The sequence below is a fragment of the Saccostrea cucullata genome, unplaced genomic scaffold, assembly GCF_032062105.1.
Source record: "Saccostrea cucullata isolate Sc308-1 unplaced genomic scaffold, CSIRO_AGI_Scuc_v1 ctg53, whole genome shotgun sequence".
Taxonomy (NCBI): Eukaryota; Metazoa; Mollusca; class Bivalvia; order Ostreida; family Ostreidae; genus Saccostrea; species Saccostrea cuccullata.
Genome location: NW_026936258.1, coordinates 298913 through 320202, shown reverse-complemented (window position 1 = coordinate 320202; position 21290 = coordinate 298913). Strand labels below are relative to the sequence as shown.

At 33.1% G+C, this 21290-nt stretch overlaps 2 protein-coding genes across 2 annotated transcripts; one reads left to right on the top strand and one right to left on the bottom strand.

Moving 5' to 3' along the window:
- Positions 1-1213: 1213 nt before the first annotated feature.
- On the bottom strand, positions 1214-12538 carry LOC134245121 (adenosine deaminase AGSA-like). Its single transcript, XM_062727379.1, has 9 exons — positions 12125-12538; positions 5853-6002; positions 5667-5733; positions 4935-5145; positions 4558-4688; positions 3533-3738; positions 2403-2560; positions 2023-2225; positions 1214-1771 (listed from the first exon to the last, which is right to left on the bottom strand). The coding sequence occupies exons 1-9, from the start codon at positions 12483-12485 to the stop codon at positions 1639-1641; spliced, it is 1620 nt and encodes a 539-aa protein (XP_062583363.1). The 5' UTR covers positions 12486-12538; the 3' UTR covers positions 1214-1638.
- A 2382-nt stretch (positions 12539-14920) lies between these two features.
- On the top strand, positions 14921-19747 carry LOC134245136 (uncharacterized). Its single transcript, XM_062727401.1, has 4 exons — positions 14921-15029; positions 15140-15265; positions 16206-16338; positions 17360-19747. The coding sequence occupies exons 2-4, from the start codon at positions 15224-15226 to the stop codon at positions 17551-17553; spliced, it is 369 nt and encodes a 122-aa protein (XP_062583385.1). The 5' UTR covers positions 14921-15029; positions 15140-15223; the 3' UTR covers positions 17554-19747.
- Positions 19748-21290: the final 1543 nt, after the last annotated feature.

The window sequence follows — 21290 nt, the reverse complement described above, 5'->3', positions numbered from 1 at the left end:
CATGTACATATACATAGATGGGACTCGGACAGCATCATAAACTCAGCTCTTTTCTGGACACCAGAGAGAAAACGAAAGACAAGAAGGCCCAAAATCACTTGGCAGGGGACAGTGAAAGCCGAACTGAAAGAAATTAAAAGAAGCTGGGGCACACTCCAAGAGATAGCCAGTGGCAGACAAGGATGGAAAACCCTCGTTACTGCCCTTTACATCAAAGGTAACATGGTCTGCAAGTATTTCAGTAAGTAAGGTAAATTCCAAACTTTAGAAGATACATCTATGTATCATAGGCATAGCAAGTCAATGAAAACAAACAAATGTGTTTGCATTAAATCCCACACGGACTATATATTGAATAGTGTTACTTTCAAAGCAACGAAATTAAATGCCCACGAAATTATTTTTAATGACAAAGCAACGAAATTTTATCCACACGAAAATTTGTGCTTCTACAGTATGTTCGCATGTATGCTTTTATGCAATTTCATTACATGAACATATATATGACTCTTCACAATTAGTCAAAAACATTTTCATTTTTTCATATTAATAAAAAAAAATACATCTGATGATCTACATCTCTGGCAATTTTTGGATAGACTCGTCAAAACTAGTAAAATATGCTTAGGACTATATTAATTCTTTAATTTCACAGAGAACCACATGTTCATTATCATTAAAAGAAAGTTAATTATCATCATAAAAAATATATCAATGAGAAAAAATGAGAAATGATTAAGATTAAAATCTTGAACACTGAGAATGCACAGTCTTACAACAGTGAAATATAAATTCATATGTAAAGCTATGATGACTAGGGATACAGGGAAGACAAGATCCTTGACAGAATATGTAACATAAACAAGTCATTTTCTTAAAAGTGCATTCTGTACTTGAAATGCTATTAAAGAGGATTAAAAATCCAGTTATATTAAAAACGCTTCAAAGTGAAATGGTAAACACATGATAGCGTTAGAAAAGGAAAAGAAACCTCATCATTTATATTAAAGTAATAAAATCCAATAAATATGGCTAACTTAACAATGCACAATAACATCTTAAAATTGTTATACATGCAAATAACAATGAAACAAAGATGATAATAAAGACCATACATAAAAATATATATTATCATTAAAAGAACCAGCACAACATAAATTTTTTTAAAAAATCATTATTTATTGTGAAAATCACAACACTGTAAAAATGAACATTGAAAAAAATATACTTTTACAAATGGAATGCAATTCAAGACTATCTTCAAAAAAATAAGGAAACTTTAAGAATAAACTGATGAATTGTAAAAACATTCTTAAATACTTTTTATACGTCATTATTATACCATCTGAAAAATAAAACTTCTATTTTGAAAATATATAAAACTGATGAATACAAAATTCTACAACATTTGCCGTTTTAGACTACACGTGCTATCTCTGTGATTTTGTGGGAAAATCCCAATAGATTAGATAACACAACTCATACAATAATACTGATAATTTTAAATTCACAGGGAGACTATTCAATAAATTCATTCTCAACAAATACTATAAAAATATTCTATCACTTGACATTGTAAAACTTTGAAAAAAATCACAATATAGAGGCTATATATACAAACATCACCCGTAACATAATTTAACCGAAAAGATTTGGCGGGAAACTCTCTGATTGGTTGGCCTGATGCAACATTCGTTGTATGAAGGCATCCCACTTTTGTCGCCACAAATTCAAAGCTTTACTTTTCTCAACTGGCGTCATAGCACTATATCTGCAGCACAAAGAGAAATATCTATACAATTCCTTGTTCATAATTACAGATTTAACTGTCCGTGCTCATAGGCGTCGGAGAAGCAAAGTGAAAAGGGGGGGGGGCTAAACCAACAAAAAAAGGTAAACCCCAAATTTCAATGCCTATATTATGTATATATTTTGCAAAAAAGTGGGGGGGGCTAAATTTTAAATCCTATTACGTTCAGAAAGTAAATTTTATAATAATCACTTCTACTAAAGAAAACTTACTGTATAGAATTTATTGCCAACTTTTTAAGGAGTCGTAAGTCTGCAGTTTCCCCAGCGAGTGCCATGAATGCCATGTAAAAATCATAGGACAAGCCTCGCGTGCCCCAGACTCCCGGGTCGTCTGCGCTGATGACGATCGGGAAATCCTGGGCCACCAGCTCCGCCGCTGGGTGATTCCTGAGGTCACTTACAAGTAATAGCACCTGGAAAAAACATCTCCGATATGTACAGAGTGAAGATGGTCAATGTTCCATAAATTTGTATTTGAACACTGCTTGTGTACCTTTTTGCTGTCGCAAGATTCGCAAAATAAAGTATAATTTCTCATATTTTTAAATTTAAGATTTTTAGAGAAGTATCTTTACAACATTAACCGGTACCTGGTTTGAGATGGGATTAACTTCTACAGCGATATTTCGTTCTTTCACCATTTTCATAACCTGTGGATGTTTGACCATGGCATAGCCATGTCCGATTCTACTTGTGTTGAGCAGCACGGCGTCTATCAGGTTATCGTCTGTCTGTGTGCCTTCCCAGTCTAAAAGGGAATTTAATTTTGGTGCTAAGCAGATCTTTTTGTTCTATTATTTTCAGAATAAGATTATTTCATATACACAGGGAAATTCGAAAAGTGGCTCGCATGATTTTCATGCGTTTGCCTTTTTGCATGAAATTCATGCTAATATAATGCGATTTGATTTTTGTCTCCTTCCTATGCGAAGAATTCGCATGATATTTGTGCATTTCATATGAAGTTCATGCGAGTCACTTTTCCCTGTGTACATGTGGTTGTGCCAAAAAAAATATATTGAAAACTGGGATAATAATATATTAAAATTGACATGTGTGAAGAGTCACTCTTCTTACAATGAAGCGCATTGAAGTGGTAAAATTTTCCGTTTGACTGGAACGTCTTGAGCTATCTTTAGAACGATGATTGTCATACAATGACACGCCCATTTCTTTAGAAAGGAAAAATTGGTCAAATGGTTCATTCGAATACCTGTAGAACAGGTATTCCATAAATATAATAACCAATCAAATTGACGGTCTACATAAACACCGAGTAAGCACGTGTTCGACCGATGCATGTGTTATGGTTACTCCAATAAACATGATAAATTAATAATTATTGACAAATTCTTTGAAATACATGCTTTACAGAAGCAGGAACTATCTAACTTTCTCTCTCTTATAACTTTAAAAATCTCCATTTCGGTGTAACTTATGTTGTTTGTCACGAAGAGTGGGGTGTCCTAAACATTTCGACGAATATTTCTTATTCGTTTCTAAAGAAATGGGCGTGTCATTATGCTATAATTGACGTTCAAAACATGTTTCAGAACGTGTCATCCAAACAGAAAATTTTACCACTTCAATGCGCTTCATTGTACTTAGAGACATCTAATAGATTAAACTCACAGGTAGAATAAACCTGTCCTCCTCTTTAGAGAATGATTGGATAGCCTATTTTTTTCAAACGCTGAAGTTACCAGAAGTATATATATACCTGTTTCTCCTGCATGGAAGAAGTATGGAAGATCAACTGGTGGATTTTGTTCTGAGGGGTAGAGAAGGGCGTCTAAATATTTAAAGAGTGGAACACCGGGGTCCTCCTGTCCAACCAAATCATAGCCGGCAAAGTGATCCGGGTACAGCTGCCGATAGCGTATGGCCTCTTTAACCTGATTTGAAATGTTGATCTCTGGTACTGTCCTGCAATAAATTCAGGACATTGCCGTTAACTACGTGGTAGTCTGAAACTAAAACCGATATGCATGTTTCTGGTTTGTATGAATTTCTTCGAAAGCAAACTCCTCGCAATTCAATATTCACGCAAGTAATGAAAATTAACATCGGACAATGCACTGTAGAAATGAATTGCGTCTGTTTATAATATAATTCGGGCAACCCTCGTTATTTCAAACTCAAGACGTACAGAAAAAACTTCAAGGATTCGAGGTATCCAGGACAAAAGAAGGGGATAGGAAATCAAAATCACTTCGACATACCCATGGTATTTAAAATACCGCAGTTCGAGATACCGGGGTTCAAATGTACATGTTAATATATTAGGACAGAATATGAATAGATCCAGTGACATGAGTGAGTTCCATAAATTTAAAAGGGTCTAAAAGAGGTTTCTAATTTCAAATATTTTTTTAATGCATTATTTCTGTGCTTTCAGTATAATCAAATACATTTATCAAAATTGCACAGAAAATTTTTCACACCCACCCACTTTCGCACTTCACTCAAACTTACATCAACAATATATCAATTTTTGCAAATTTTTACACACTTTATATGGATAAAAAAGAAAAAAAGTATGCTACATTTGTTCTAAATATGTATTTCTTTTTCAGAGGATTACATTTCCAACATAATTTTCCAATGTGTGTGTATGACCACGCAGACTCAAAATTTTCTGCAGTTACATTTTTAACAGATATACATGTATGTACTTTTCAACCTTATAATACATTTTTAATTTCAAATACTTGTAAAATAAAGTAAATTTAACTTATATTATACCTTAATCCGGAATAGATAACCTTTCCTCCACTAAACTCGTGTTCATGTTCAGCTGTGAATTTTACGAACAGGTCACGGTAAGTCTTTACCACCCAGTCCCTGTCTCTGGTCGAACCATCCAGCTCATATACCTACGTAGTATATTTAATCTTTCAACCTTTACAATATAAGCTGTAATAGTTCAAACAGTCTTAAAAGCATATACCCGTGCTTCTTCGGTATATTATACACGTGCATATAAAAAAATCCTTGCATATTTAACGTGAAAGCAGAATTATATTGAATTGAACGTACACAGAATGTAGCAAGAACGTATGATACAGAAATATAAAATCAAACAGAAATACATTTAATATTCAATGAATTAGGTTATTAACCTGCGGGAAAAGTCCTCTGAATTCAAGGTACTGAACATTGTCTAAATTAAATTCATTCAGGGCTTCGTAGAAATAGTCGGCAAACACCGGCGCGTAGTTGATGAGTCCATTAGCCTGGTCCAGAGCCTGCAGGAATCGGACCCATACAATATCGATGGTCGGATAAGCTTTCCTGGGATCAGGTGTAATTAACGACATGTTCATATAGAGCCTAGAAATCAAGTAGAAAACATGTACATGTATGTAATACAGCATAATTAGTGTTTTATTCATTTATACTCCATACAATTAGCAAAGAACTTTGAGTATCATAAAATTTCGAATAGTATTCATTCATTTAGGATTTTATTGATCTAAAAAAATCAACCACATGTCTTATAATAAAGCAAGAGGTACACGCACTAAAGTGTAATAAGGAAATGGAAATTTGAGATACGCAAAAGGGAACAGGACGGAAACCTATCTGATTTAAATAAGATCTGAGATTTCAGCGACCAGCAGAATTTCGGAGCTGACGAAGATCTGATTTAAAACCGATTGGACGAAAGTCACGAAACCTATCCTTATTTGTTGCCTTTTCGACGGGACGTAAATTTTCGTACAGGAATTGCACACCGTTCATAAGCGACGGCTGTTTCCGAGATTCAGTAATATACTGAGATGTGCTGAGTTATGTGAAGATATGGGATCAAGATATTAGATAAATAATTTAAAAACAAATTGAGTACTTACATTCGATCAAAGTCGTCCACACTGTTTGCCTTTGCTCGCTCGCTTTTAACAGATTTCCAAGGACAACCTGCAAATATTGAACAAGACAAAGATTTTAACAATGAATTCTACTTTTACATGTGTTTTAGAAGTAGCTGATGACTGTAGCTTTAATTCTTTTAGTCGGTAAGTTTGATCACTACAGACCTGGATTACTTGGTGGTGTACCACCAAAAAACTTGAAGAAAACAGTGTGATTGACATCAACACACATGTAACAATTTTCCCGATAGGTGGCATTCTTGACCAGCCAGTTCAAGTCCACCATAGAACAGTCATGAAGATGAAGTGCCGCTCCTGAAACCAAAAACGAATTGTCTGACTGTTTGATTCTGATAGAAAATGTTCAAAATTCCATCTCCTTTTTTCGGGGTATACAATTTTTGTCCTGTCTGTCCATCTGTCATGTTTTTCTTTGTACGCGAAAACTTAAACCTTGACCATAACATTTGAGTGGTTGGAGCTATGGCTTTTAATAATTATGTTCCCCAAACGAAGTTGGGGAACATATTGTTTTTACTCTGTTTCTTATTATTATTATTTTTCTTCTTCCTGGGCACTTTTTTGTCCGCGAATGATCTCGTAAACTACACATCCGACTAAGGTGAAATGTTTTTAGGGTCAGTAGACATGTTATGTAGATTTGCGGAACAGAGGTCATTTTGCGCGCACGTGCTTGCAAGAGCGTGCACGTGCAACATGCGAAGTGACCGATTTAATTGAAATAGGCGTAACTTTTTACATTTTTGATGAATTGCTTTGAAATTCATAGTATAAGAATATATACTGAAAGGAAAAAGAAACGCATAATAGCATAATAGCGAAATATATTTGACTATAAGGCCGAAAATTATGAAAATTGGTCAAATGTGTATTTTGATTACTGTGCACTAAAATTGCTGGTCAATAATATCTCAACCATGAAATGTATGGCGTCACGTAGGGGAAATGATAAAAAACCAAAAACACGTGCATGTTGATGATGACAATTTTATGATCACATTTTGTGGTCATAAACGATGCATCGGAGTTATAGACATCGTTTTCCGCATTTGAAATCAGTATAAATTTCGTGCAATCATGGTATGGCTGATGGAAGTTACAATGGTTCCAGTAATTGAATTGCGTAAGTGAATGAAAAGGTAACAAGATGTTGCTGTGCAGTTTGTTTTAAACTTTTCAACAAGAAAGGGTTTTTCAGTTGTCAGAGAGTAAATTAAAAGGTTTCCAACCAACCATGGCGGTGACGTTGACGCGTAACAACGTCACATTTTTCATCATGTCACCTCGGTTGTTGTCAAGGTATTATCACTGAAACCGATATTTCTACAGCAAACTATCATACCAATATTTTCACCCTAAAATTGACAGAAATTCTCTGCACTAATTTGGTCCGCGAGCTTGGCAACTTTTACGTCGATTTTACTCTCACGCGCGCACGTACACTTGTGCGTAATGTTTTTAGCATGTTCACACTAAAAATGTAGCCAGTTTTTGTCTTCTTTCTCACAAACATTCACGTGTACCAAACCAGCTGGATTCTGTAAATTCTATCCTAAAATGAAAATTCGTGGCACTCATTTGGCGGGGGGATTTGTTGGCTTTGGAATAATACAGCTTCTATCAAGCATTAAGACTATTGTCGGAAGAGTTGAATAATAATCAAATGAGAAAGATAAATGCTCTGGTGAACTCAATGCACAGGAAAATCAAGGCTGTTACCAATGTACAAGGGAGATTATGAGAATTTTCATTTTAATTTTGGGGGGTATCGACATATCAATTTCAATAACTCAGGAATTATCAGTCAAAGTCACACAAGATTTTGGTAACTTGTAGATTAAAGATGAATTAAAATGTTTGATAACAATACTGGAAAACATTTTCGAAATAATAGTTTTAATTTAATTTAAAAGTAAAATATGCGTTTCTTTTTCCTTTCAGTATATTAGTGGTACAGACAATATGACATGGTCAAAATAGCAAGATCTCACGCGCATGCACGTGCGCTTCTCTCTGATTGGCTGAAACTAAAGATTCAATATCTTTCTTGTATTTTGACTAAATCCTTTGAAATTTTGAACATAGCCATGCATTAGGATTGTCTACAACATGACATATAGCAATTATCACGAAAACACGTGCATGCACGTGTGCTGCAATCTGATTGGCTAAAACTTTATAGCTTTATGGGATTTGGAACATAGATAGATATAATGGACTTCTACAAGAAGGTATGGTCACCATGCACATGCATACATGTGCGTGTACGTGAGCTGCAATCTGATTGGCTGAAACTTTAAACTGCTATAACTCCCTTGGTTTTGAACCAAACGGGGTGGGATTTAGAACATAGATAGATGTGATGGACTTCTACAAGAAGGTTTTGTCACCACGCTCATGTATGCACGTGCGTGCACGTAAAATGAGTAAAATCAAAAGTACACTTGAATAAGCGTATTTTTTAAAAAAAAACTTTTGGATTAAGTACTTTAACATTTAGTTTATTAAAATATATAGATTGTGTAGAATACATAATATGGTCATTATGCACATGCATTCACATGCGTACGCGTGCAATGCTAAAATTTGAATGAACTTGGTACACTTCTTAGTAAACGTTGTTAAAGTCTCAAATTCATAGAGTTTGTCTTATTTAATGAAGCTTATAGGGAACCAAAACAGGCACCAAAAGGGAGTTGGGGAGCGTTTGGGGAACATTTGTAACGGTCCCCGTTACAATTAGCACTAGTTCACATGTGTATTTCTTGTGACAAGACTTGTCTTCGGGTATGAATACATCTGACCTCTTGATCTTGACCTTAGGATTTGAATCACATTTGCCAAAAATTATCAATTTATAATCCAGGAAAAACTTTTGTACAATTACAACAGTTTTAACATGTTTATTCATTATGTCTCGACTTTTCCATGTGTATAAAAATTTATCTTCCTTTGACCTTAGAGTTTGACCCACATTTAGAAAATTTTAACCTTGGTCTTGCCTTTTGAACAGTTAGGACTAGGATTTCCATATTTCAAGCGTGTTTCTGCCTTTCTGGCGAGAAGAACGTTTTGGATACCAACAATTTTGACCTTGACCTTGGGATATGACCTATCTTTATAAACATTAATCTTTGTCATAACTTTTTATCAGTTGGTCCTAAGGCTTTTATATTTCGAGTGAATATTTGTATTGACAAGTCTTTAATCTGGGTATCGTTGATTTTGTCCCTTTGACCTTGGAGTTTGACAATTTTTTTTAAAAACTTAGACACTGGTCATAACTTTTGAACATTTAGAACTAGGGCTTTCATATCACACATGAGTTTTTTAACAAGGCCTTCTTTGGATTCCAACAATTTTTACTCTCAGAAACAAATCTTCGTCATGGACTGCCACACAGGGGGATTAGTGTTGTTTTACGTACCAATACCATTGTTGTTAAGAATCGTTTCCCTTAAAAATGGGTGAACGTCATGGCGTATACATTTATTTACAATTTTCCCTTGCTGAATTAATAGACAAAAAGTTATCGTTGATATTAGAAACATGTTTAACTCATGTGGTTTTCAAGGTCGAGTTAACTTGATATACATGTATATGGATTAGAAAATTCGCCAGAACATGTATTTTAAAACAAAAAAATAATGAAATATTTATCATATACGATAGTTTATGTGTTTCAAAGATGGACTATTTATATTGGGCCATATACCTTTATATAATTTATTTAAAGGTACTAACTTGATATATTTTCTCATTTTTTCTGTATATGGCATTTCACACAAAAATTAATTAAAAATCTTATTTCGTTTAAAAGTCATTAAAACTTTAAATTTTTTGGCGGGTTTGATTGACTTTCACAAATTTTAACTTTATAATCCTTAAAAAGTGGCAAAAAAAAATATTAAAACTTTTATCAAGAAGAATAATTTTATTCAGAGTAGAAATGTTAGAAAGCAAAACACCTTCACAAGTATATTCCGTTTCGTGTTATGTACACAGTTTTTGTAAACAAAGTTTATATTTAGAAATATTTATATTATATTGTGTGTTTGTTTTGCTTTCATATAATTTTCTGGCTTTATATAATATTTTTCATTTACAAAACATTGCTTTTCCTAAGTGGTGAGAGTGCAACGATATGTCAATCAAACCCGCCGAAAATTTTGAAATTTCAATATCTTTTAAACGAAATAAGATTTTTAATTAATTTTTGTGTGAAATGCTATTAAAATATATAAGCTTATCCTGCTTGTGATAAGCAAACCTGAATATTAATACTTTGTCTTTAAAGCGCAAAACTTTCGAAAGCTTTGCATTTTGCTGATGCAAGTAGAATATATCTCTATACCTGTATATAATCCATACACAAAAAAGGATTTCAGAGAATTTTTTTCTTTCAAAATTATAAAACATGTTAAGCTCTTCTAAATGAATAGTCAAGTAGCTCCTATGTTATGAGGTAAATGTACGGACTTTAACAGAAAACTTGGAGGCAGAAGTATAGGAGCAATGACCTACACTTAAATAAACTGGGACGGGGTAAAGTACATTTCAGTGAAATTAAACAATGTAATTAACTTCCTATTAAAGTATCATACATGTAGTAAAATGATAATGATTCACGGTATTTTGTCAGAATCTTCGGAAGCACTTGGGACAAAGTTTAAATGAAAGGGAATTTGAAACTCGTTGACTTTTTAACCAAATTAGTTCGCTAATTAGATTTACTCTGTTTCATAATGACCTTTGATATTTAGAATTCAGCACATTGACATTTTATATCAAACACATGCTATGGTTCTCATATTGTTACTCACACGTAGGAGCGTTATGTCATTGAACCTACGATAAAAATACGGGTCATTACATTATATTCCAGCCAAATCGCAGATCTAGAATATTGACCATGTACAAAATTCAGTACGATAAAAGGTGGTGTACAATATTCAAGACAGAAATAAATACACTCTAAAGACGCATTATTGAGAGGCATAATTTAATCAGAGTGTCCTTGAATTTTACATGTAACACATAGAAAAAAAGAAAGTTTTTTTTTAAATTTCAAGTAAAGGATCATATGTGATCATGAATCATTAAAACTACGAGTAATATTGAGCACTTATAGCACTAATTTAGGACAGAGTGAGTTGCCAAAAAAGCCTCTCGATCACTTTATTTTTTTTTAAGCTAGAATATTGAGAAAATAAATGCTTGACAGTTTGGCTGAATTGTTAATAGTTGTTATATATTTAGTTTAAACCATATTTTTATTTGAACATGACAAGCAAGAAATACAGGCAAGAAGTACAAAGATCAAAAAGGATTCGGAAACAAGTTTCAAAAACTTATACAAATCCGTTTTCTTATTATTGAAAGAAAGATGAGAGACCCTTATTGGATAGTTACAAAACACGATTTTAAACTGGTTAAAACAATGTTTGAAATTGACATACATATTGAATATGAAATCATGTTAATTTGCACAAATGAATGACGTTTTAATTATACAGAAGAAATCAAATGGATGCACAATTTGTATGAGAAAGAAAAACAGTAGAAAGTGGTTGAATCATGTGAATTGAAATGTATTTATATATTTCAGTTGTTCAGGTTTACGAAGAGAGGAAGTTAGAACATATCGGGTCACATGACCATAAACTTATAAAAAATAAAATAAATTGAACAGTTAAAATATTTATTCATCAAATTTTACTGTTGGATAGGAAGCAAAATTGTCCCTTAACTCATAAGGAATACATCATCATCATGATTACTAATTATCATAACCATAATCATTGGCCATAACACCCTGCTATAGGGAAACAAAAAAATACAGGAAATATTATATGTACTTCTACTTCCTTTAAACAAGGCAATGTAGGATTTCTACCATGAATATGTTTATTCACCAATCAAGGGCCCACAGGGGGCATGAACAATTATTACAAAATGATAACATTGATTACAATTCTATATTAAGGATAATGTAACATGACTTGTGATTAAGTTTGACATTGAGAAGTGCATCACCACACTGGATCAAAAGCATAGAAACCATAGAATGATAAAAGAAAACACAATTAAATAAAAATGATAGATATAAGGTAAATTAAAAAAAAAAAAAAAAAAAAAAAAAGCAATTAAATTGTGTCTCTTCGTGAAATTTTCTCATGCATGTAACCAGTATTTTGCATACTTAAAGTTTGATTAGCATTGATTTCTACATTGAATTAATTAATATACCGATTTAATTCATCGATTTTTGGATGGCATCGGTCGATTTCTTAACTCATAATGTCTGGTGACACGAATATTTTCTGTTGATAGTGTGAAATATTGTGGTAATATTATATCATTGACACTGCTTTATCAAATCTCTATAATGCTGCAGAAAAAAAAAATTAACATACCTTTGGGCATTAACTTTATGATCTGAAACACTTGGCTTTTCTCCACCAATGGTTTACTGACCAGAAAATTAATGCTCGGGGGAAAGGGTGCTCCGTTCACAGCTCTTGATTTATTAATTTCCAATTCTTTGTATTTCATCAGTATGTCATTAACTTTCTGTTCTGCATTGTTTAACACAATATCATGTCCAATTCTCATGTTGGATTCAGCCAATATCACATCATTGCGAGCTTTAATGTATCCATTTCTATCTCGAACACCACGAAATACAGTCTTGAAGTCATATTCATTCGTTAATTGTAGACGAGAACAAAATCCATAGCTAAACAGCATGAATACGCATGAAATACGTGTATCCATAGCTGAAATGAAACTACAACTACAGCTGTCTTTGTTTACGCAGGAAATAACCTATTGACCTAAAATTTTTACCTTTGACCCGTGTAGTATAATAGAAGAAACTCATTCGAACAGATGAAATAAAGCCGCAGTTAATTTCATTCTTTTCTCTCCCTATTTTAACCTTTTAATTGTGAGGATTTTTTTTTTACCTAAAAGTGCTTGACTTCTTTAAAGAAGATGTTCTTATTCTGTATAATTTAAAATTCAATTCGCTCCATCTATATAAAACATATAATGATTTTATGTGAAAATGAGGAAAGAGGTGTTTTGAAATAATCAGAAATCCAATTTATGCACTTTCTTCCATGCCAACTTCTTTCAGTACCAATTTTATTGACGAACAATTCTACATTTTTCTTATAACACAAAAAGTCCAATTTCCATGAACATTTCATACAATATACTGCAGTCAGGCTTGGGGCGAATTACGTTGAAAGTAATGCATTACCATTACTTCAACAATTTGGGCATTAAAGTAGTGGTAGTGGCCAACTTTTTCGAAGCCAACTTACTATTACTTCTAATTTTTTCCCTACAATCCTTGATATCACTATACTATGGTATAAAGTGGGGGGCCAACCATCCTTTCAATGAACATTTACTATAGTAAAAGGTAATGTTGGGATAAAAAGTGGGGGGGGGGCCCCCCCTGGCCCCCCCCCCCCGGTTGCTACGTCCCTGCAGTAAGTAAATTTGGGGGAAAAAGTGGTGGTGGGAGGGGGGGTGCTGCCCCCCTGTTGCTACGTACCTGCTGGTATCATTTATTATATAATTTTATTCATTTTTTCCGAACTGATTTAAAAAGACTGTCCGAGATCTTTATGCAATCCATGCGCAGTTCAATCGTTGAATAATTTCTGTAATTTTTTCTTTAGAATGGGAATGAAAAATTGATAGACACTTCACAACGGCCTATAATGAATTAGTCGTATACTTTTGAATCGAGACGTGTAGTTTTTATTGCAGGAGATTTTAAAATAACGCATCTAAATTATTAAATTATTCTGCGAATGTGCTGGAGTAAGTAAGCATTATGTTGCATCAACAGTAAATATATTGAGGCCCTAAGTGTTCATTTTATTTACATTATCATCATTATTTGTTTCTTAAAATGAAACCAGACTTTAAAGTGGAGGCACGCTGAAAATGTTAGGTTAAATGTCGTATTTCTGTAGGCAGCGATACTCTTATATAATAAATTATCTTATTAGAATCAAAAGATCTTTAAAAAAAAACACTCAAAACAATAGCCATTAATATTATTTTTAAAGGAGAGTCTGTAAAAAGTATATTTTATATACATAAAAAACAACAATGTTCAACACAGTATTTTTTTTACTTTAAATTTGAAATAAAAGAATCCAATACACTGTGTATAGGTATCATTGATAACCTTTGACCGATAAAAATGAACCTATATTTTGTTTCCTTTTTTCTTTTAAAATAATGGTGCGATTGCAAGGAACGCAAATTACCAACTTAAAAGCCTTAACCCTTTCGACGCCATTTAGCGATTATCATTTCTACCCTACATGATTAAAAAAGTTAATAGAAATTAATTGCCATTTTCTTTCCAAATTCGTAATATTTAAATGAAAAAAAAAATGCGGTTTTTGCATGGAATTTGGGTTCTTGAGGTCTGTGATGGGTAGGTTTCTCCTTCTCAGATCCATTTTTTTTGGAGGGGGGGTAGAAATAAAAATATCCTATAGGCATCACTGATAACCTTCGACTGACAAAAAAAAACAAACAAACAAACAAAAAAGACTAGCCGTAGGCCCCCTTTGTCCCCCCCCCCCAAGTTCTTTCTTCAAAATATGGTGCGATTGAAGGCTTTTATCATATTCTACCCTACATGTAAATGATTAAAAAATTTTAAAGTGAGACTATGATTTTTTATTCATTTATAAAAAATACATTTAGAATCTGAACCTGCTTTCAGTTAAAAAAATCTGTTTGAAGATCAGAAATAATGTAACTTGATTTTAATAAATTACGAGAAAAATAGAAAACCTTAAATTTATGTAAAAATGATCTTGACAATGCCAAAATAACACATTTTTTTCAAATTACTATTATGATAATTTATACATAGATTTTTGCAAATTTTATATTGAATAAAGTACGTATAGGCCCCCTAAATAAAATAAATTAATGGAATGTTTTCAACATTCAGTGTAAAATAAAAAAAAACTAATTAAAAAAAAATAATAACAGCGTAGATCTATACAAAATTGGATAGACCCATCTGAGAGAACCTGTAAACCTAACCCCCCCCCCCCCCCCTCCCCTCGCGAGATAAGACACATTGTGACATAATCTCTGCGGTGCAAACTGCATCTTGAAATCGGATAGTGAATCATCCAATGAAAACCTTTCTTTCATAACACTGGCCTACTTTTCAGCTGAGTAAACAACGTGGCAGGTCAGACTAATGGATGCAAAAAGTTCTTTCTCGTGAAAAAGAGTTTGTTACAAATCATAACCTGACAAGAGTCTAAGGTAGGTTAACTCGATATTTTACTTTCATGGTATTTCATTATTACTCTAAACAATGTCAGTGATAAATTACATTTTTTAAACTGTTAACCATTTTAATCCGACACTTTTAGAGAGACGCACTTGACTCAGCATCACTTGTTGACGTTTTGGCGCTTTAACTACTCAGTTTGACAGAGAGTGTCTGATGCATAAAGATGTCTGCATTAATCCAAACCATTCAACAATGTGTATTCAAGGTAAGAGTGTATAACTTGGCAGGAACACAGCTTAATAGATGAATTTCCTTGATATAATCTTTTAATTAAAAAACCGTGAAAGTGCACACTTAGTTTTAAACTGACTAAATCATACTACCTCAGTTCTTTTTAGTTCACATATGCTTTTCTGATCACCTGACGTCCATCCATTTATCTGGCTGTCTGCCTGTAAACTTTTCAATTTTTTGAAATGCTGGACCAATTCTAACATACCAAATTTGGTATAAATCATTCTTGGGGATAGGATATAGTTTTAATTGTTAAAATGAAGGATCAAGCACCTTGCTAAGGGGAGATAATTAAGGAAAAGGCAAAATTTGTAGGATTATTAAAAATTCATCATAAGAAATACTGGGCTAGGAATACTAAAACTTAGGGTCATTATAATTTATTTTACATTCATGTCATATGAATACATGTGGGGGGGGGGGGGGGCTGATGCATAATACCATTACAAAAATGACTCAGGTGAGTGTTCTTGCCCATGGCCTCTTTTTCGCTCAGCTGAGTTCACCTGATTTTGTCTGTCATCTGTCTGTCTCTATATAAACTTCTCAATTTTTTTTAAGGTTAATTTGTAGGATTAGTAAAAATTCGCTCAGTTATACCAATGATAAAATATATTTCTGACTTGAAGTTACTTTTGATGAATTTTATTATTTTTACTCTGTATGCAAATGGATTGAATGTCCAATGCTTCCATTATGTCATAATGGTCTATTGGTTATCATAATGATTTCCCCCATGCTGCTCCAATTTAGCAATCAATGTTATCAGCAGCAAAATGTTTTAAATTAAATGATTGCCAAACAAAGAGAAACATGGAGTGACCTTCATTGCACAACATTTCTGTAAGATGGAGAAAAATCACCTGTATTGAAAGCAGTGTGAGTTAATTAATGCATGTACAATTCTATAGAGTCCTGCCGCACAGCCAGGTGATCTAACAGAAGAGGATCCAGACTCCAGGGGAGAAACGATGAACACTGAGGACATCAGAGAAAGTGGAACTGTACAAACCCAGTGTGATAAAAAGACAGATGAAGTCCCTGGTTAGTAACATGCAGAATCATTTTTATTATGTTCTGGGCTCAAGTGAGTATTCTTGATCAAAAATTGGCCATAGTTATTGTTGTGGTCAATATAAACTCCACATTGTCACCTTTTCCAGAACTACCGGGCAAATTTCAACCAAACTTTGCATGAATATTCTTGGGTCAAAAGAATTAAATTGATTTTGTTTAATTGATGGAACATCGTGTCTGGCTCTGTCAATGGGGAAAAAATTGAGATCTTATGAAAATTTATTTATATCTCATAAAAATTTTCGTAGGAACAATGAAGACTTATCAATAATTGTGTGAAAAATTCATAAGTTGGTGTAGTGCCTCTTTCTAAGGACCTTCAAATCAAGTGTAAAAAAATTCTCTGATTGCATAGGCGTTGGAACGGGGTAGGGTGTGTGTGTGTGTGTGTGGGGGGGGGGGGGGGGGGAGAGAGAGAGAGGTTTTTTTTTTCTTTTTTTGTAAAAATATACATAATATAGGCATTGAAAATTGGAGTTTACCTTATTTTTGTTGGTTTAGCCCCCCCCCCCACTCCCACACACTTTCAATTAACCCCCACCCCCTACTTTCAATTTGCTTCCGATGCCTATGGATTGAAATGACTTAATTAAAACTTGTCTGGAACTAATTCAGGTCTCAGGAATTTTAATTCAAATTTTACTTGTTCCTACTTGATTAGGGGCCTTAACTGTTGGCCCTGGGGCTATTTATTCCACAATTTTGATAGAATAGACCTTGTTATAAATGCATTTACATTGTTACTGTCCCTGTATACCATTAGGTATCCACCTATATTTTATGACCACCCACTTTAATCCTTACATGCTCCAAGAACCCTCCAACAACAAAGACAATTAAATATCCACATCATGTTTTTTTCAATCATTATTATTGAAAATTTCAGTTTAAGAAGCAAAAGGTTATAAAATAAAAAGTCATTATATAAAATAAAAGTAAATATTTAAAAATTCCATATACTTTAATGTTTCTTTGGTTGAATTTTCAGATCAGGGATCAAATGGTGGCTTATTGTGGAAGATGTCCTCTGGTCTATATAACACGGCCTCGGGGGCAGTAGGGTACGGGGTAGGTAGTGTGAAATGGGTGGCAGGGAAAACTTACGATGTCGGGTCATCAGTGGTTAGCCATGTCAAGGTACCGTCAGTTACGACACTGCGACGCAAGGACAAGAAAGAATAAATGGAGATGGAAACTGAGATTTAACTACATTATGTGTACTTAAATTGTTTTTCTATTGTTTGTTGCAAGTTATTTTAGAAGACATTGTAATTGAAGGAGTATGTGCAGTATTTTTGTAACAAGTGCCATAAGTATACACAAAAATGATCCTATGTTAACTTTAAGCATATGAAGGTGGAAATTTTACCTCTTTTCAAGGTACATGTACTACAAAATGTTTGCAGGCAAACATAGTTATAACATATTTTTTTCCCCATAAATTATTTTTATTTCACCATAAATTTATCAACACTTTTTTTGTTTTTTGATTCTCATCCATCAATAGTTGCTGGGTTTTCTCTCTCTTTTTTTTTTTTCGTACAATAACCATGTACATATAGGTATCTATTTGTAAAATGTGCCATTTTCTTTCCATAAATGAAAGAGAGTATTTCAGTACATGTATATTCTAGTCAAATTAAACTGTTTAAATATTACCATAGTAAATGTTTAAAGTCTGTTTATATTTGTCATCATATTACATTTCTTATACCCAAATTGTCATGAGATAAAAAAAAATAATAGCAATAGATTTAAGAAGATGGGCAAATAAGCTGAGAAAAATTCCTATTGTAAAAAAAAAAGTATACTCCACTTGTAAAAAAAAAATTTCCTCTTATTTTTTTAACATTAATTTATACAGCCATGCCTCTGTATTTGGTTTCTTGTGTTCACAAGCAAATTGGGTTGATTAAAAAAATGTCTGAAATCCTGAAACATAAAAAAATATATATTCACTCTAAATGCTTATATCACGTACTGATTTTTTTTAATGCTTCAAGTTGAAGCTTTTTTTTCCATAACAATAAATACAAACATGCCAAACAATTTTCACCCACTCAGCACTTACACTGTTCACTTTCTAAACTTAAATAATAAATGTACATAAATGTAATCATTAAAATTAAATTCACATACTAAATTTATTATTTTTTTTATATAATACTTTAAAGTTATAGGCATTTCCTTCATTAAATTCACCTATTTTCTTTGTTTTAAAAAAAAATTTACCAAGGGGAAAAAATCTGTATGTGATGATAATGTAAACATTAAAAATTAATTTATATTTGAAAAAAATATATAGATACAATCCGAGTATAATCGGATGTTCTCAATAATTAATGTCTCAGGTATGACGCCAAATAAGAAAAAAAAAAATTGTGTACTGCAATATTTTGTCATGTTTTTTTTATTAAATATAATCTAGAAATGTGTCCATTTATCAAGGTTGTAGGGTAATGTTTTGAGGAGTATATAGGTCCTGTGTTTCTTAGTATGTTTCTCATCTATGCTCACATTAAAGTACTGATAGACAATCAAATTTGTGTAACTATAAAGGCCTTCTGTAATAATATACTGTATGACAATTTTTTGTTGCTCTGTATGATTTTTATAAATGTCCAAGATATTATAGTGGTAATAAATTATTTGCTTAGAATGACAAGGCAACAAATTCAATTTATGAATACATGCATGATTGTTTTCAGGGATTATAGTATTAAGGACAGATGCCTTTTGAATGAAAGGTGTTCTCAATTATTTCTTTTTTGCATAATATATTTTTTTTCACTGTATCATAAGTGGTTGACAACATACGAGAAAAATATAGGTGTTCGAAAATATATGTTTATATCCAGTCTTCCTTGAGATTCTATTTCATATCATTTTGGTTAATGCCATAATGTGAGAAAATTTTATTTTTTGTTAAAATAATGTGCCCTTTTGATAATTTTGCATGTAGCTAAATCGAAACTATATCATTATGACTTAAATTTCATCAGAATAAATACTACTATGGGATTATACAAGAAACATTTTTTTTGCGACCCAAAGAGTAAAGTTAAACAGATTTAGCACACAGTGACACAAAAAAAACTGCAGCTTACTTTGCATTAAGGAGATACAGCTGTACAGTGTATATCCAAAGAAATTTAAATGTAGTTTGATAGCTGTGTTAAAAGCTGAAACATGTATGTTTTCACATGAAAATTTTTAACATGCTGAAAATGAGACTTGCAATGTTTGTTATACTTACCTGTGTAAGTTCATCCTGCCAGCGTTGGATTTAGTCATGCTTTCATGTTGGATGTTAAGGTTACTTGTACTTGTTCATCATTTTGATTATTGAAACCACATTAAAGAAAATAATAATTAATGGATGTGTTTTATATATTCTATGCTTTTTAGCTCACCTGAGCCAAAGGCTCAAGTGAGCTTTTCTGATCAAACTTTGTCCGTTGTCTGTCGTCATCGTTGTCGATGTTGTCGTTAACTTTTCACATTTTCATCTTCTTCTCAAGAACCACTGGGCCAATTTCAACCAAAGCTACAAAGTATCCTTGGGTAAAGAGGATTCAAGTTTGTTCAAATGAAGGGCCACACCCTTTTCCAAGCGGAGAAAATTATGAATTAGAGAAAAATAAATGGCATTTTTAAAAAATCTTCTTCTCAAGGACCACTGGGCCAGGAAAAATGAAACTCATGTGGAATCATCCTCAGGTAGTGTAGATTCAAATTTGTTTAAATCTTGACCCCCGGGGCTAGGGTGGGGCCAAAATGGCCGATCAAAGTTTAACATAGGAATATATAGGAAAAATCTTTAAAAATCTTCTCAAGAACCACTGGGCCAAGAAAGATGAAACCCATGTGGAATCATTCTCAGGTAACCAAATCTGGGCCAAAAAAGACATAGATATATAGGAAAAATCTTTAAAAATCCATGTGGAATCAATCATCTCAGGTAGTGTAGATTCAAGTTTATTCAAATCATGACCCCCGTGACAAGGGTGGGGCCAAAATGGCCGACCCAAGTTTTACATAGGGATATATAGGAAAAATCTTTAAAAATCTTCTTCTCAAGAACCACTGGGCCAAGAATGATGAAACTCTTGTGGAATCATTCTCAGGTAGTGTAGATTCAAGTTTGTTCAAATCATGACCCCCGGGGCTAGGATGGGGCCAAAATGGCATACCAAAGTTTTACATAGGAATATATAGGAAAAATCTTTAAAAATCTTCTTCTCAAGAACCATTGAGACAAGAAAGATGAAACTCAGGTGAAATTATCCTCAGGTAGCGTAGATTCAAGTTTGTTCAAATCATGACCCCCGGGGCTAGGATGGGGCCAAAATGGACGACCAAAGTTCTACATAGGAATATATAGGAAACATCTTTAAAAATCTTCTTTTCAAGTACTTCAAAGCTATGATTAGTGATATTTATATGGAATCATCCTCAGGTAGTGTAGATTCAGTAAACTTTCAGTTCTGATCTGATATGTGCTTTTTCCTAGCCGATGTTATCAGGTGAGCACTGTTGTCCCTGGGCCTCTTGTTACTTTGAATTACCATTATCTATACTGGATAAAAAATCGTCACAATGATGCAGATCAGGTTCAATGTAAATTTCTACCAATTTCAAGTCTTTTTCTTTACTGCTCAAGAAAATATTGACCACAACATGCACGGATCTAGAAGGGGGGGGGTGTCCGGATCCCCGGGAATTTGCAAGAGAATAAATGTACTGGTACGTATGTTACATTAAAAGTTTAGACTTTAACTTGATAAAGTCTAAACTTTTAATGTAACACGTAGACTGAAGAGGTATGATACACTAACCCTTGACAGCAGGGTTTGCGAATTATAGCGTTTTGATAGTACTGTATCCCGCTTAGATTTTAATCACTTAAATATTCAGTA

Bases quoted from the DNA above. Each gene is read 5' to 3' on its own strand.
- LOC134245121 (XM_062727379.1), bottom strand. From the start codon at position 12,485: ATGGATACACGTATTTCATGCGTATTCATGCTGTTTAGCTATGGATTT. The intron at 5,734-5,852 runs GTCTGTAGTGAT...CAATATTTGCAG, and splicing joins TACACCACCAAGTAATCCAG to GTTGTCCTTGGAAATCTGTT. The intron at 5,146-5,666 runs GTAAGTACTCAA...CTTGATTTCTAG, and splicing joins GTGGACGACTTTGATCGAAT to GCTCTATATGAACATGTCGT.
- LOC134245136 (XM_062727401.1), top strand. From the start codon at position 15,224: ATGTCTGCATTAATCCAAACCATTCAACAATGTGTATTCAAG. The intron at 15,266-16,205 runs GTAAGAGTGTAT...ACAATTCTATAG, and splicing joins TTCAACAATGTGTATTCAAG to AGTCCTGCCGCACAGCCAGG. The intron at 16,339-17,359 runs GTTAGTAACATG...TTGAATTTTCAG, and splicing joins AAAGACAGATGAAGTCCCTG to ATCAGGGATCAAATGGTGGC.